This window comes from Pelobates fuscus, chromosome 1 (genome assembly GCF_036172605.1).
Source record: "Pelobates fuscus isolate aPelFus1 chromosome 1, aPelFus1.pri, whole genome shotgun sequence".
NCBI classification, from domain to species: Eukaryota; Metazoa; Chordata; class Amphibia; order Anura; family Pelobatidae; genus Pelobates; species Pelobates fuscus.
This window is the reverse complement of record NC_086317.1, coordinates 117,424,833-117,440,251: the sequence shown is the minus strand read 5'-3', so window position 1 is coordinate 117,440,251 and position 15,419 is coordinate 117,424,833. Positions and strand designations below refer to the sequence as shown.

The following is a 15,419-nucleotide window of genomic DNA, read 5'->3' as shown; positions in this document are numbered from 1 at the left end:
AGTGGCTGTCTACTAGACAGCCACTAGAGGGTACTTCCGTGTCTCTAGCACAGATTTTCTGTGCTAGAGTGTCACTGGACGTCCTCACACTGTATGAGGACCTCCAGCGTCGCTCAATTTCCCATAGGAAAGCATTGGAAAGCATTTTCAATGCTTTCCTATGGGGAGCTCTAATGCGCATGCGCGCCATTGCCACGCATGCGCATTAGGTCTCCCAGGCCGGCAGTCGGGATCAGTCTCGCCCACCAGCCGACGTAATGCAGAGGAGGAGCGGCGGCAAGCAGAAACCACCACCGAGGGACATCGGCGGTGGTCTCAGGTAAGTGACTGAAGGGGTCTTCACCCCTTCAGCAACCAGGGATTGGGAGGTGGGAGGGAGAGGGGACCTGCAGTGCCAGGAAAATGGATTGTTTTCCTGGCACTGGAGAGTCCCTTTAATAAATTAATGAAAAGTAGTGAAATGCCTACAATAAAATGCTTTAATTTGTCTGCTTTCAAATATATACTCTTTTAGGCAATTAGTAGCTAATAGATGATGAACTGCTACCAATTGGTTAATGTATGACTGGAATCTGAGATGTGAATTTCCAAATTTCGCACCAGGATAAAGATCAAAGTCATATGACAGTATTTTCTATAGTTTTACACATTAATAACCAATAACAATTGATACAGATAGTAACAGTAACATTTGCACCAGATTACTTGCACTTCATAATTGCTATCATATTAGCATTAATATGTGCCATTTTAATTATAACTGTTTGTGATTAAAACACCAGTCTATCGTCAATTGCCCAATGGAGTATACATTATATGTAATAATAGTAAAGAGCTTCCCAATAATAATCCGCGTGATAAAGTAGAAGCACTTGATAATGTGAAATGTTGCAGATGGTACTGCTGCATTATCTAGTTTACCATCTTGAAACTGGCACCTAAATAGCTGTCCCATGTGTGTGACTGGTAATTGCTATGTTAATTTCTATAAATGGTTGGACCCAAGGAGCATTTAGAATGATTGTGTTATAAAGTAATTTCAGAGGTCAAAAAGTGGAAGAGTTATTAGAACAGATTGCTATAATTGTTAACAGCATTTCATTTAAGAACCACATTAAAATCAAATGATGTAACTGCATTGATTTTCATGTTCACAGAGGGAATAAATCATGTCTGAAAATTTATAAAATAACGATGCTTGTTCGTAAATTTATATTCGTGAATTTATGGTTACCTAGTATATAATTACCAGATTCATAAATGAATACAAAATTCTAAGCTACATTTTTATATTCACGTTTATTTTAAAATTATATTTTCTGGAGAAAATAAAAATGGTTGACTTAAAATTGGGTAAATTGATCATGAATTTTTTGATTCTATTACCCAAGTTAAATGTAACTCTTGCAGTTGATGACCACCATATTTTCTTAAACAACAATAAAAAGTTGGAGAAAAAGTGATCGGTTGTTTCCCTTATAAATATTTTTATCCCTAGTTATTTAATCAGAAGAAAAAGGTGGTCGAAGCAGCTTTATTGGACATAAAAAAATGACAACGTTTTGGCCGACAACAGGGTCTTTGTCAAGCTTGAGTTATTAACATCTTCACAATGCAGGATAGGAAAAAAAAACAAGAATGCTGAAGTCTAGGAAGAGCCTGGGTGTAAATCGATAAATCATTTTTGTGAAATACGGGATGCAGAAATAATGCATGAATAATTAATATATAAAATTGCATGCAGAGTGACATCATGTACAGCATGCAACATCTCTGCAGGAAAAGATGTAGTATAGAATCAAGGAGGAAGATCTGTGTTTATTTACTTTTTAATATTTGCATTGCACCAAAATCTTTTCATAATGAAATAACAAATAAAGAACATGTATAAAATAAATGTTGCCATATTACAAGGTATTGTAGATAATAAAAAGTATTGCAGATAATAAAAAAAATATCAAATAAAAAGTTACCATGAGAAATACTTGAAGCCACTGGTGTTGCAACCAGACGTGCAGTTAGTCTGTGTGAAATGTTTTGGTTTATATGCCTTCCAGTAAAACAGATAGAGATGGTTTATTGAATTCTGCTTTATGTGTACTGTCACACTTATTTGGTCTATTGAATGACACTGTAGACTGATACAGGTGAGAGTGGAACAAAAAAAAACTTTGTACTTTATTTTTAACAACCATATAGTCATTGATTTTAACACTTGTGACGGGAATGTTAGATCCAAAACTGTAAGACCACCCCAGTAATAAAATAAACAAAATTCGTGATTGACACGGATATTATGAGAGAAATGTATCCGTGGCAACCAGACTCATATTGGAAATAAAAATGCTAACTGATCTTCCATTGCAGTTTATTAGGCATTGTAGAAGGCCAATATGCAGAATCAGTGAGACCAGGTAGAGCAACTTTATGATAAATAGAACAAGATTTTTACTTATGCAAATTGACGCCAGAGGGCTTCAAAATGCACAGACTGATTTTAAGCATCAGAAGGAGTTTCATAAATGTAATTAGTGGAAAATTGTCATTCTTGACAATTTTGGTAACAAGCAAGTGTGACATATTGTATCTCATCTTTGAAATTAGGACCCTTGTGAAATATATATATTTCAGGACTGTAATAAGATCATTCCTACCTTTCAGAGTATATTATGCAAGTGTTTCAAATAAAAAGGGGATTCTGGCTGATCTACCAATTAAACAAAAAAAAAGATTTTTCTTAGTACTTTATTACTCAGGTGATTCTTAAAATACATAATTCAGCCAAAATATGTGTACTTTCTAAATAATTATACATCTTTATATTATCTTCATGTATGATAAAATATGTTTTCATGCATTCAGCATTATGTGTGATATTTTTCATTTCCAGTTAGATTTGCATTTGCAAAAAAAAAAAAAAAAAAAAAAACATTTCCTTTAAAAATCACGAAAATTATATTGCACATTTTAAATTATTGCATAAAAATTAAACTAAATATAATTCATCAGCAGAGATTAATTAAAGAAATATTACTGGCTTGTATAAAACAACATATTACTGACATCAGGGAATAGCAAATAAACCATTACCCTGTTTCAATTACAATGTGTTCTAACATGTATGACTAATGTTGCAAATGTAATTTGGAATACCCATACAAAATGACATTTCACTCCAGCACAAAACATTCAATATTTGCTAATTACAACTAGCTGTTCTTCTGGATACTGACACTCCCAGCAACAAATTTCTTCTCAGAGTCTGTTTGAAGCCGAACAATGTCCTCTAGTGGCACACAGTATGCTAAAGTATCAGGTTGAATATATATAGACATTTCCAGGTTGGGAATAACATCACATTTTCATCCTCCTAAACTTAAGTACCTGGTACATTTTATACAGGTTTAAAATATAGCTTCAGAAAATATTCCATTCTGTTAGAAAAATAACATTTCATATGATGTATCTACAAAAATTTTAATAAACTTTATTTGTAACTTTTGTAGATAAATTATTAGATTGTTTTTCCTAATAGATTCATCTCTGATGCTGAATCAAACAAATGAAATAGAGGTCAATAGTCTGCTAAATTGGAGCAATATCTTACACAGGTATCTTGCAGAGCAAATGATATGTCAAAGACAATTCCTGATTAACGTTGCGCTTAAAATGTACTATGCCATATTCAGTTTTATGCAATGTGTGATAAAAGAGACAAACAGATAAAAAATGTATTTATTTTTCAATTGCCACCACTAAAATGTTTTTCATAGGCAATAAATATTTACTGAACATCATTTTTTTCTGCAGAGAAACCAATGCTAGCAATAATACAAAACACTACCATTTTGCCTGAGATAAAGTTTCTCATGTTGAAAACAAGCACATATACTACTGATAATGTTATGGTTACATAGGTCCGGTACAAAGCAAATCAAAGCAAGACTTATCCAGATAAACAAATTGGCCTTGTAGCAAAAAATAGCCTTGTAGCAAGCTAGTAAGTGGTATAAAGACAAGCTTGAACACCATAAACTTCTTTCACTGCATTGAGGCGGTAGGATTTTTTTGTTTGTTTGTTTTTGTGGGTTTTTTTGTGTGTGTGTGTTTGTGTGTGTGTGTGTGTTTGTATATGCCATTATGATTTTATTTTATCTTAAATGCACTACTTCTTTCAGTAAGCCAAAGATGGAATAGATGCTTGATCTTAAACATACACAAAGATAATTAATGTGAAATTCTCTCAATAGAAGTTAAATAGAAATACGTAGCTAGTGTTGGTATTGATCCAACCATAAAAAGAATAAAGTGCAGGACAGCATTCTGGTGCCAGACAGCTAATGGTAGTAGACCCTGCCCCTCCATGTCACCCTCCTTCATCCCATCTGCCCACCTTCCCTGACCTCACTTCCCCCTCTGGTGAGGGGACATCAGTAAATAAAGATGAGGGGGTACTGGTCTGTGGTTAGTGTAACCCTTAAATTACTTACATGCACATTAAACTTTATTTGTGGTCCTTGATTTACACATGTGCATTCTCTTCTTCTGGATGCCATCCATCCCAGCAAGCAATGAGACTGACTACATGCCAACAGATCAATAATTAATGATCATGTAAGTGATGTAATAAATTTGTAGTGTGCACTTTTTTATCACTTTATTGTTTAATTTAGTAGATTAGTGGTTGGGAGGTTGATTTATTAATGATCAGTTTATTGGGTATAACTATTTAAATGTTCATTAGCATGTTAGGCTTGAGAAAGCTCGTTGTGTCAGCCAAAATTATATGAAAATGCATTTATTAATGTATTGCAAAATATATACATGAGATAAATATTGTGCATGTATTTTGCAGTATATTGATAGGCACATTTTTATGGATTTGGTTCACATATCAAGTTAGAAGAAGTGAAGAAGTAACAAATAAAGGGAAAAGAACACACACACACATATATTTATATATTACCTTTATTGATCTTCATTTAGTGGCTGTCCATTAACCATCAATTATCTTTTATTTTTCCATCAATCATCTTTTGGGTTGTTCATTCCACTTATGGCTTGTGGCTATTTGAAATGACAAAATTCGGGCAACTTACCAATCATCCAAAATGTTGAGAAATTGTGATACGTTTTAAATCAAATCCACAAATCTAAAATGTGTATTCTTTTCCATTACTCTTTTACTTTCAGCCAGTTAAAGTAGGCTGTCAGGTTTAAATCAGAAAAGAATCACCCATGTTGTTAATTGAACCTGGTTCAGTAACACTGCTTCCCTGTTCTTATCTATATAGAGGTTCAAGAGACTCCCTAGTGCTTTCCATTGATCGCTAGTGTGTTCCTGCCCTCATTCTTGCAGTGATCAGTAGCTATCCACCACTAGAAGCATTTGCCTAGACATGAGTTATATGTACATGAAAGGTGTCAATCACTGCTTAGCATTAATACTTTTTTCAACCTAAAATGAATGGTATGGAGATAGCAGATAGATTAAAAAGAAAAGAGAATCACAGGCAATATAGAGAATATAAAACTGAAAAATAAAAAATAAAGAAGCAAATATAAATTATATATATATATATATATATATATATATATATATCAAAGGAATGCTTTTAATCGAGGGATTTTTGTTTAATGCTATACTCAGTTACTTAATGCATATTTGCTACCCTGCTTATTGTCTGCTGTTCATATTGATACTTTAAATTCATTCAAATATTTACTGGGTATGTTTTATTTATTTTTTGTTTACTTACATTTGTATTATTTTCAAAAGAAAGATGGAAAAAAAGGGGGGCAAATCGCCTCGCAGGGCCTAAACCATTTTTATAAAAATGAAATTCTAATAAAATCGCTAAACTTAAAGGACCACTATAGTGCCCTGAGGGTGCCCCCACCCTCAGGCCCCCCCTCCTGCCGGGCTAGATGGAGAGGAAGGGGTTAAACTTACCTCTTTCACCAGCGCCGTGCGGGGAGCTCTCCTCTCCGCCTCCTCTCCTCCTCTTCGGCTGAATGCGCATGCGCGGCAAGAGCCGCGCGCGCATTCAGCCAGTCTCATAGGAAAGCATTTACAATGCTTTCCTATGGACGCTGGCGTCTTCTCACTGTGATTTTCACAGTGAGAAGCACGCAAGCCCTCTAGCGGCTGTCAATGAGACAGCCACTAGAGGCTGGATTAACCCATTTATAAACAGAGCAGTTTCTCTGAAACTGCTATGTTTATATAAAAAAGGGTTAACCCTAGCTGGACCAGGCACCCAGACCACTTCATTAAGCTGAAGTGGTCTGGGTTCCTATAGTGGTCCTATAAGTACACTACACAGCAAATATTATTATGTTATTATTTATATCGCGCTAACAAATTCCGCAGCGCTTTACAGTGGGTGGACAAACAAACATGTAGTTGTAACCATACAAGTTGGACACACAGGAACAGAGGGGTTAAGGGCCCTGCTCAATGAGCTTACATGCTTGAGGGAGTGGGGTAAAGTGACACAAAAGCTAAGAATAGTATTAGACTAATGACAGTTGCAAGAGAGGAATCAGTCGGGAGCTATTAACAGTTCAATTGATACGCTTTTATGAAGAAGTGGGTTTTTAATTATTTTTTTGAAGGAGTGGAGACTGGGTGGGCCTCTAATGGAGGAGGGAAGTGAGTTCCACAGGAATGGTGCAGCCCTTGAGAAGTCTTGAAGGCGAGCATCAGAGGTGGTAGTACGGAGAGAAGATACACGTAATAAAAAATAAATAAAAAAGTAACTAAAAAAACAAAGCAAAACTGGAAAGTAGGGGATGGGGGGAGAAAGAAGAACATATCTAAGACACCATGCCTATTAGATACATATCAATTATACAGTTTTACATTAACTGTGTTTGTTTGTGGCATTGTTCCAAAAAAAAAAATGTTATGTAAGTTTTACGAGTGACAATGGTTATCTCAAGAAGGTAAAAAAGTTATATAACTGTTACAATATAGATTATAGGTGTGATAGAATTTGTTGGATATTCAAAAAGAATTTATATTGAATTTGAAATTTAGGGGCAAAGTAGATGAACTGGACAAATTATCCAAGTCAACTATGTTTCCTGTCTACGTTAGCTTTTTGGCAGCATACAAAAATTTAACCTGTGGATGGTTTCAGTGTAAATGTTGACATAAATCAAATGCTGCATGGTGCTATTCTATTTATATTAGTGCTGCTGGGAACTTCAATGGAAGTTGTATGAAAACCAAATTGTTGGTGCAAGCAATAACTTCCTTCATGTTTCCATAAAAGTACTGTGTATGTTCATAGTGATTTGAGAGCTTAATAGCAATATTTTATGAGGTTTAATATATATTTTGCACTATTATCATACCCTAAAGTTCTGCTTGTACTCTACTAGAAGATGTAAACGAATAAGAAACTGTGGTTTAACATCATGATCTGCAAGCATTGCTATAATAGCAATGCTATGTGATTTTCAGTAGAAATGGTACGTGAGCTTTAGCATAATTCTTAGACATTGTGCTATGTGAGCTTCAATCGATTTGAGGTATGACTCTCAAGAAAAGACAACATTAACCTCTATAAGTGGAATGCATAAGATGAAAGCAAATTTATCTGTTAGAGTATTAATACAAATACTATCTGAGTTCCAAATACTATACAAGTTTCATGTTTTCAATGTGTTATGCCTTTGGGTAGTGCTAAACAAATGGTAATTTATGCAAAACAAATATTTTTTTTGCCAGAATGATATTTAGCATTATTACTAGATCACACAGGTGTCCATAACCATCAGCAGATCATAAGTAGTTTCAGAAAAGTGCTTAACTGCAGTAATTGAGTAGGACCGGCTGGGCCAATAAATCCATATTTTTGGAAGTAGTAGGAACTACTAGAAACCACTTCATTAAAATGTCAGACTCTCTTAACAGCTTATAGGAAAGCTATTTAATTGAGATAAATATAAATCATATTACAAGCAGCATGCTGTTCTGTGCATGTAGACCATAAAAAATAAATGAAAAGTTGTAAGTCAAACATCAGTTATTCTTTTTAACTTATCCTTTAATGTGCTAACTGATTGGTTCTTATTAAGCACTCATACTTTCCATTTCAGTTTTAATTAGAAATATATGTTTAACCCCTTAAGGACACATGACATGTGTGACATGTCATGATTCCCCTTTAGTCCAGAAGTTTGGTCCTTAAGGGGTTAACAGCATGCCATGTTTTTCACTAAAAGAAGGAAAGAGTGACTCAAAAAGATGGACACTATATCATAGAGAGGGATAGCAACACAAAGTGACAAGGCGAGAGTGACTCTAAGAAAGGGATTGTAACGGCCTGTTTACGGACCATCCAATATCACCTTGCTGAGTCTAAGTATTAGGTACCATTAAAAGAGTTAAGATGTCCATCGCAAAGTAATCTGAGCAGCATTCGGAGGTAAAATATAGTGAGTGATTCTAGCAGTGATTATAGCCTTTACTACACACTATGAGTCGAGACTACATGTAGGGGAAAACAGAACTGACTTTATGGCAGCTGTGCAGAGCTAATTATAACCACAGAGGGTCATTTGCATACAATAGGGTAATTAACAGTACGCACAGTTCCTCTTCCCATAACTCCTTGTGTTTCTTGCTATTATCAACTCTTAGCCGCACCAAACACATACTCAGCTCCATTTTGTCCATTTAAATCTAACAACCTGTAACAATAAATGCCCCTTGTAAAATTACGAGTCAAGCAAGAGAAGCCCCTACTCTGCAACCCTGGGTCCATGACAAGGATTAGGTAGAATGGGCAGAAAGAGAGAGAAAGACAATGAGAGAGACAGCAGTGGTAACTGATAATGCGAGAGTTGAGAAAGAGAGAGACACATATATTTGTATTAGCACAAAGTGCTATTTAGGCATATGCCATAAATTATACTTGAGCTTACCCCCTTCCCAGAATGACATGGACACTAAATTAAAGTGGTTAAATGTCACGGCTTTAGTAAATTATAAAATATTTTACACAATGGGTCATTGTCAGATCTATTTCTGTACCTATCCAATTAACCCCTTAAGGACCAAACTTCTGGAATAAAAGGGAATCATGACGTGTCAGACACGTCATGTGTCCTTAAGGGGTTAAACACATCCAAACCTCCAAAACCACTATACCCACTGACAATGACCCATGACATAACTTAACAGACATAATCAAATGGCAGTATTATAATGACATAATACTACACACAAACACAACAGGCAACAATAATATAACAGATTTAACATTGTAGGGGTATACTGAGATACCCCTACACCCTCCCAGGTTGAAAGACACCAACGGGCTACAGCCTACCAAATATCAAATCCAAGCAAGTGAACAAGTGAACTTCCAAGACCTCAGTTACCAACCCTAACTACTCCCAATATTTCTTCTTCTCCCACTAAGACTGGCAGAGAACAGAAGTGACAAACCCACACAAAACCCATAAAAAAGGAGAGGGAGTGTGGTACAAGAACAAGTAAGTCAGGATTAGTTAAAATGGCCCCTACACAAAAATGTCCATTATTAATATTCCTGTGCGCCCTACCTATTCTACCTATTCCAAACCAATCAAATACTATTCCCCTGTAGCCCGCCTCCTAGCTATGTAAAAGCCCATTCCCTTAGTTCCACTGCTCCATGGTCTACAGTCTGGACCTATGTGCAGGTTTAAAACTCTAGCCATGCATACATCTTCCCAGGAGGGGTGTCCTTTTCCCTGTTATTATGTGTTTACTTATAGCCTATGCTTGGAAGATGCACTAGTGCGCATGTACACCTGTTTATATGACATTTACACTAAAGATAAGAAGAGATTTGTTTCCAGAGCATTTTGCTTGACATATGTGATGTATATGATCCACATAAAATGTGCTGTATATTTAACCCAGGTTCTGTTAAAAACTGCTGCATACCTACTTCCAAAATACTTATAATATTGCTGCTGTTGCTACAACTCCAACAGCAGCTAATATTACACGTTCATTTTATTGATTTAAAGGAACACTCCACAGACTGCTGTAATGGTCATGGTACCATCACAGTGTAATTTGTTAAAACATTTTAGAATTTCTTGACAACTTACCTGAGTTCCACTGGGCACCAGTGCAGCATCCAGTCTTCTATTTCATAATAAGCCAAATGACTCTAAAATGGAAAGAATGGTCAATACAGGACCACACTCAATGGGTGAAAGCACTTAGCTGATGCTCCCAGTGAACGAGCGTGGCATTGCTTTGCTTTGCTCACCTCAGTAGAGTTAATTTCTTCCAGAAGAAACCTGGAAGCAGGGGCTGCAGGTAGAACCATAATAACTTGTCAAACCACTAAAATGATTGACAAATTACATTGAGGTGGCAAAGGGCATTCTTGGCACCATAACCACTACATTAGGATGTTGAGCTTATGGTGCTTGGAGAGTTCTTTAGCATTTCTCTAATGTCACTAGTCATTTGTGAAACTTGAGTCATGTTGATATTTTGGCTCACAACAGAGGCTTATTATTATTTATTTGTGTTTTAAACACCTTAAAATACATTGAGAGATAGCTTACATGCATATGTTGTGACATATTGGCCACTTATCAATTCTTTTTCCAATTTTTGTCCAAAGCAAAGGTTACTATAATTTTGAATAATTGGATTTAAGTCTGAACACCACAGTGTCTTGTATTATGAACAAACATATTGCTCTCTTGACAACATTCAGCCAGAGCTGAAATGTATTATTCAATAAATAATAAGGCAAAAGGGATAGAAGGAAACATTATTTATGGTAGGTGAGCTGAATTCTTTAATTTAATCTATCTATTCATGCTACTACTAGAAATAAAAAAAGATTGAATAACGGGAAAATGGGAAACTTCTAAAGTTTATTGTTTACTTCTCTTATTTATTACAGTGATTAATATCTGCTTTTTAGGATTCTTGAATTTAACAAAAAATAAAGTGTTTTAGAAGTTTTATTTTATTTTAATTTTCTTCTAACAGGCAGGTCGGCTAATTTAACCTGCAGAGCTTTTTTTGGCTATGGCGGAGATGCCAGTCCTGTGATTTACTGGATGAAGGGTGAAAAATTTATTGAAGATCTGGATGAAAAGAGGGTCAGAGAAAGTGATACAAGGTAACTTTTTTTAAGTGTTGATATATTTTGCAGAAAGGAATGATTAAAAGCAAATTATCTGAAGAAATTAATAATTTACTAATAAAAGTTGTTAATGCATTACGGGTCTTTTGTCATTAGGATGTATATATATATATATATATATAAAAAATATAGAACCCCAGCACTCACATTTAAAGTATACCAATACCGTGCGCAAGACCAAGGCTCCAATAGACAGACAATCAAATGAGGGAGGCTGCTCTCCGGACTTAAAACTTTGAAGTCTGGAGAGCAGCCTCCCTCATTGGATTGTGTGTGTGTGTATATGTATATATATATATATATATATATAGTCAGGGTAAGGAAGATGCCAGTGTGATCAAAGTTATATAATGTGAAATGCTTAAATCAAATGCTATGTAATTGGTGTAAAATATATCTGTACAAGACCACGGAATGGACAAATTCCTTGGCCTTATCACCTTTTCTGGGAAATATTCATCATTTGAGGATCAGGTGAGTGCAAAATGAAATAGTAATCAATTAATCCATCTGGTATACAAATTGTTAAGAACTGTTCCCCATTCCAAGTCAATGCCCACCAGTCCTTATTTTGTGCACCTTTAAAGAGTCTTACTAAAAGTAAAACACACTTAAAGTCTTGCCATATGAGGGGTATGATGGGTCTGCTCAGTAGTAGGACAAGGGTTTGGATTCCATTTATTATATATATATATATATATATATATATATATATATATATATATATATATATATAGTTGGTGGGCCAAACAACAAGTGGTACATCATTTCTTAACTTGCAATATCATGCCAAAACAATACTTAACAACATGCAGACAGAACGGGGAGGCTGTTCATAAGCTTATATTTTTTCTGATACAACTTGGAAGTCTTAAGTTGAATTGTGGATTCTCACGGAAATTATTCATTCTAGGAATCCACAACTTTGCATTTGTATTAAATCCCATAACCAAAATGTTGCATTGATAATAATGCATGAATCATTTTATACATTTCCTCTGTACTATCTTGGTACAGTTTTTAAAAGTTGTTTGTTAACATACCACAATGTGTGAGTTTTGTTGCAGCAAATGCTAACAGTATTAACACATTGACAGTTAAAAGACCATGCAGAATGTTAAAAAATAATATAATCTTAATTTCTCAAACTTCTTTAGATTTTTTTCATATTAAATTATGTTTCATATATAAATATGTGATGTGAAATGAAAGCCATATTTCTCCTGAACAAAATGATATATAATAAATAAGTGTGCGTTAAATTGTGGTTGAACAGACAAATACTGTAGCTCAAATTCTAGGTTTTGTTTTGTTTTTATTATGGCCAGAACTTGTACAGTTGACTCTGTCCTTATAGGGTTAGAGTACATCTGAAAAAGACATTGACAAAAGAATGCAAAGAATAACATATTGTGTCACTCATCAGTTTGGAGTGTTATGTTTTTACAATGTAAGTAAAGAATTTATTTCCCTATTGTTTTAAGTGGTTTCAAAGAGGTTATTGTGACGGTCAAATTTGTAGAGAATGATATACTTTGCCGCTTACAGTAACAAAATACATGTTTTGTTCTCTTTCAAGAATACTTAGGAAACATCTCGGAGAGCAAGAGGTCTCCATCTCATTAATATTTGATTCAGTTGAAGATGCCGACTTAGGCAACTATTCCTGTTATGTGGAGAATGGGAATGGACGAAGACACGCCAGTGTTTTACTGCATAAAAGAGGCAAGTATTTCTTGATTTTAACAATCTTTTTAAAAAATATGGTGACTTACACAAGTCCATTTTCATGGAGTGACAACAAGGTAACAATGAACTGGTTGAGTGCTTTAAACTAAGTAACGCCGAACAGTTTGAGTGCTTTCTGAAAACGATGCGTGGATTTATGGCTTTCAAGTTTAATGCAGAAATATGTTCACAAAAAAGCCTTTAAAAGTGGTTATTTGTGTAGTAGTTTACTGCACAGTTTGAGTGTTGACTATTTTCTGATGATTTCTCACTAGAACGTTCAAATTTAGAAAACAGCTGCAAATATCAAAAACAGGTACCAGCTGGTTCCCAGTTTTTACTCTCAGAAGTTGCCTAAAACATTAGCATCTGTCAGATTCTTTACTTTTTATATGGATATGTTGGATTCATTCAGGGCTTGTTTATTATTTTCTATCTGTAACAGGTGCCAACAATTATGCATTGATCATTTCATATGAGGCTGTTTAATTGTTATACAGGGGAAAGCGTTTTCATTATTATAAAATAGTTGTGATAACTGATACTTAGAATCTGTGATTTAAATAGAATATTCTGCCTAAAAGCTCATTGTTGATGACTGAATGAATACAGATATTTAAATGTCTCTAAAATGAGCCCAAACCTCCCCCTTAGCTGCATTTTTTTGGTAAGAAACAGTATTAGAGGGTCCAATCGCATTGAACAACCAAATTCTAAATTTATAAAATGTGCAGTTACCATTACATAAATTAAGCCCTCCTAGGGCTGGTGTCTTTTTCTTAGTGTTTGCATTACCCCTTTTAAAAATGTATTTTGGTTTGCATTTTCCCTCTCCTGGTATTTACTTTTCTTTATATTTTTATTTTTTATTTTATTTTAAGTTGTACCTCACTTTATTACATGCATGCATCTGACATTATTACATACAGTCGTCTCCATAACAATTCAATGCCAGCACCTGATCAATCCAGCTGGTACTGCAAGAGGGTTTAAAGCAGTAATAATCCAAATTTCATTAACCCTTTTTTCTGCTAGCCACAGTGTCAACATTCGAAAGTTAAAGTATTAAAATTTAGTCTAAACTACGAATTAAGTATTAATGTTGCGATGTACAGCTCAACAGGCACATATTGAAGGTTAAAGACAAAAATTTGGAGCCTTCGAGGGGGTTTTCATCATATGTAACACAGGAAAATAAACTTTTGCTGGCTGGAGATGTTAAAGGAGATGTTAAAGGAACATTCCAAGAAACATAACCACTATAGAACGATCTCTGGTTGATGTAGTGTAGGCGCTATGAAGTCAAAATATTTTGAAAATAGGTTGATTACGTTTAGTGTGGGTGTGCAAGATGCTGTAGTTGTTATGGTGCTTAGAGTGTTCCTTTAACTGATGATGGATGCCCTGTAGCATTAGGATAGAATTTGGGTGCTTGGGGAAACACAGCACTTGTTGGATGCTGCATGCTCACTTTAAATAAAAAAAAACACATTTCTCAGAAATATAGGTCTACAGCTCTGAAAAGAAAATTGTCCAGGACCTACATTTAAGAAGGGAAGATGGAACAGTATAGGTCCAGAATGACATTTTAGAAAGGCTCAGAGAGTCCCCAGCGACATAAAACAAGATAAAGAAAAGGTTGCTCAAATCTATTGAATGTCTATTCTGAGTCAAATTGAAAAAGGACTCTGTTTTATTGTATTTAATAATATATCTGATATCTTTAGTTGGATAGGATAGATTAAATAATAAGATATTTAACATTCTTAATTTTGTAAATAATTTTGTATCAATGTTCTAAGCTAAATTTTTGCTAAAATCTAAGTAAAATAGCTTTTCTTGTTTTAGAGAGAAACCCAATATTTAGTCACTTATATGATGTATATATTCCATGATATAATTTATGCATACGTTGTGTAAGAATGAACAATTTAGAATTTAAGAAACTTTGAAAATGAGGTCCAGTTCTTTTCTTGAGTCAAGTAACACAGATATTATTATGTTTCTGAACAGACCAATCTAAAAAGCAACAGGGGTGTTAGAAATAAAACTAAAATAAACTGAACAATCTAAGTTTCTTTAAGGAATGGAACATTAATTTTCTTAGTTCAGCAAAAAGAAACAGAAAACTCAGAAAAACCTCAGTTTCGGAAAGAATCAACAAAAATAATACGTTTTAATATTTTTACTATTTTATCTAAATTAGGTATAAGCTTTGCTTCTAAACTACATTGTAAATTGCTTTTTCAATATACTTAAATTCTTTTAGCTGATAACCACTTCTTAGTATAAACCTTAACACACTTCCCAATTAAATCAAACCAATAAAATTGTAGTGTAGCGCAAAAAAAATAATCAATCAATACATATATAAATCATATATTGATTTTTAAGCGCTACACTACAATTTTGGTGGTTTCATTTTCCCAATTTAACTTAATCATCCTTGAAATGCACCTCTTTAGCCTTTCAGTCAAAGGAATAATATTTTACAACATATCAGAGTGCTCTTTT

The 15,419-nt window shown here is 34.4% G+C and overlaps 1 protein-coding gene across 1 annotated transcript in view; it reads left to right on the top strand.

The window, feature by feature from the left end:
- The window catches only part of IL1RAPL1 (interleukin 1 receptor accessory protein like 1), a 1,343,461-nt gene that overhangs the window by 1,263,452 nt on the left and 64,590 nt on the right, over positions 1-15,419 (top strand). Inside the window, exons 7-8 of the mRNA XM_063444288.1 lie at positions 11,021-11,153; positions 12,757-12,902. Of these exons, the coding sequence (XP_063300358.1) occupies positions 11,021-11,153; positions 12,757-12,902 (279 nt within the window). The remainder of the gene's footprint in view (positions 1-11,020; positions 11,154-12,756; positions 12,903-15,419) is intronic.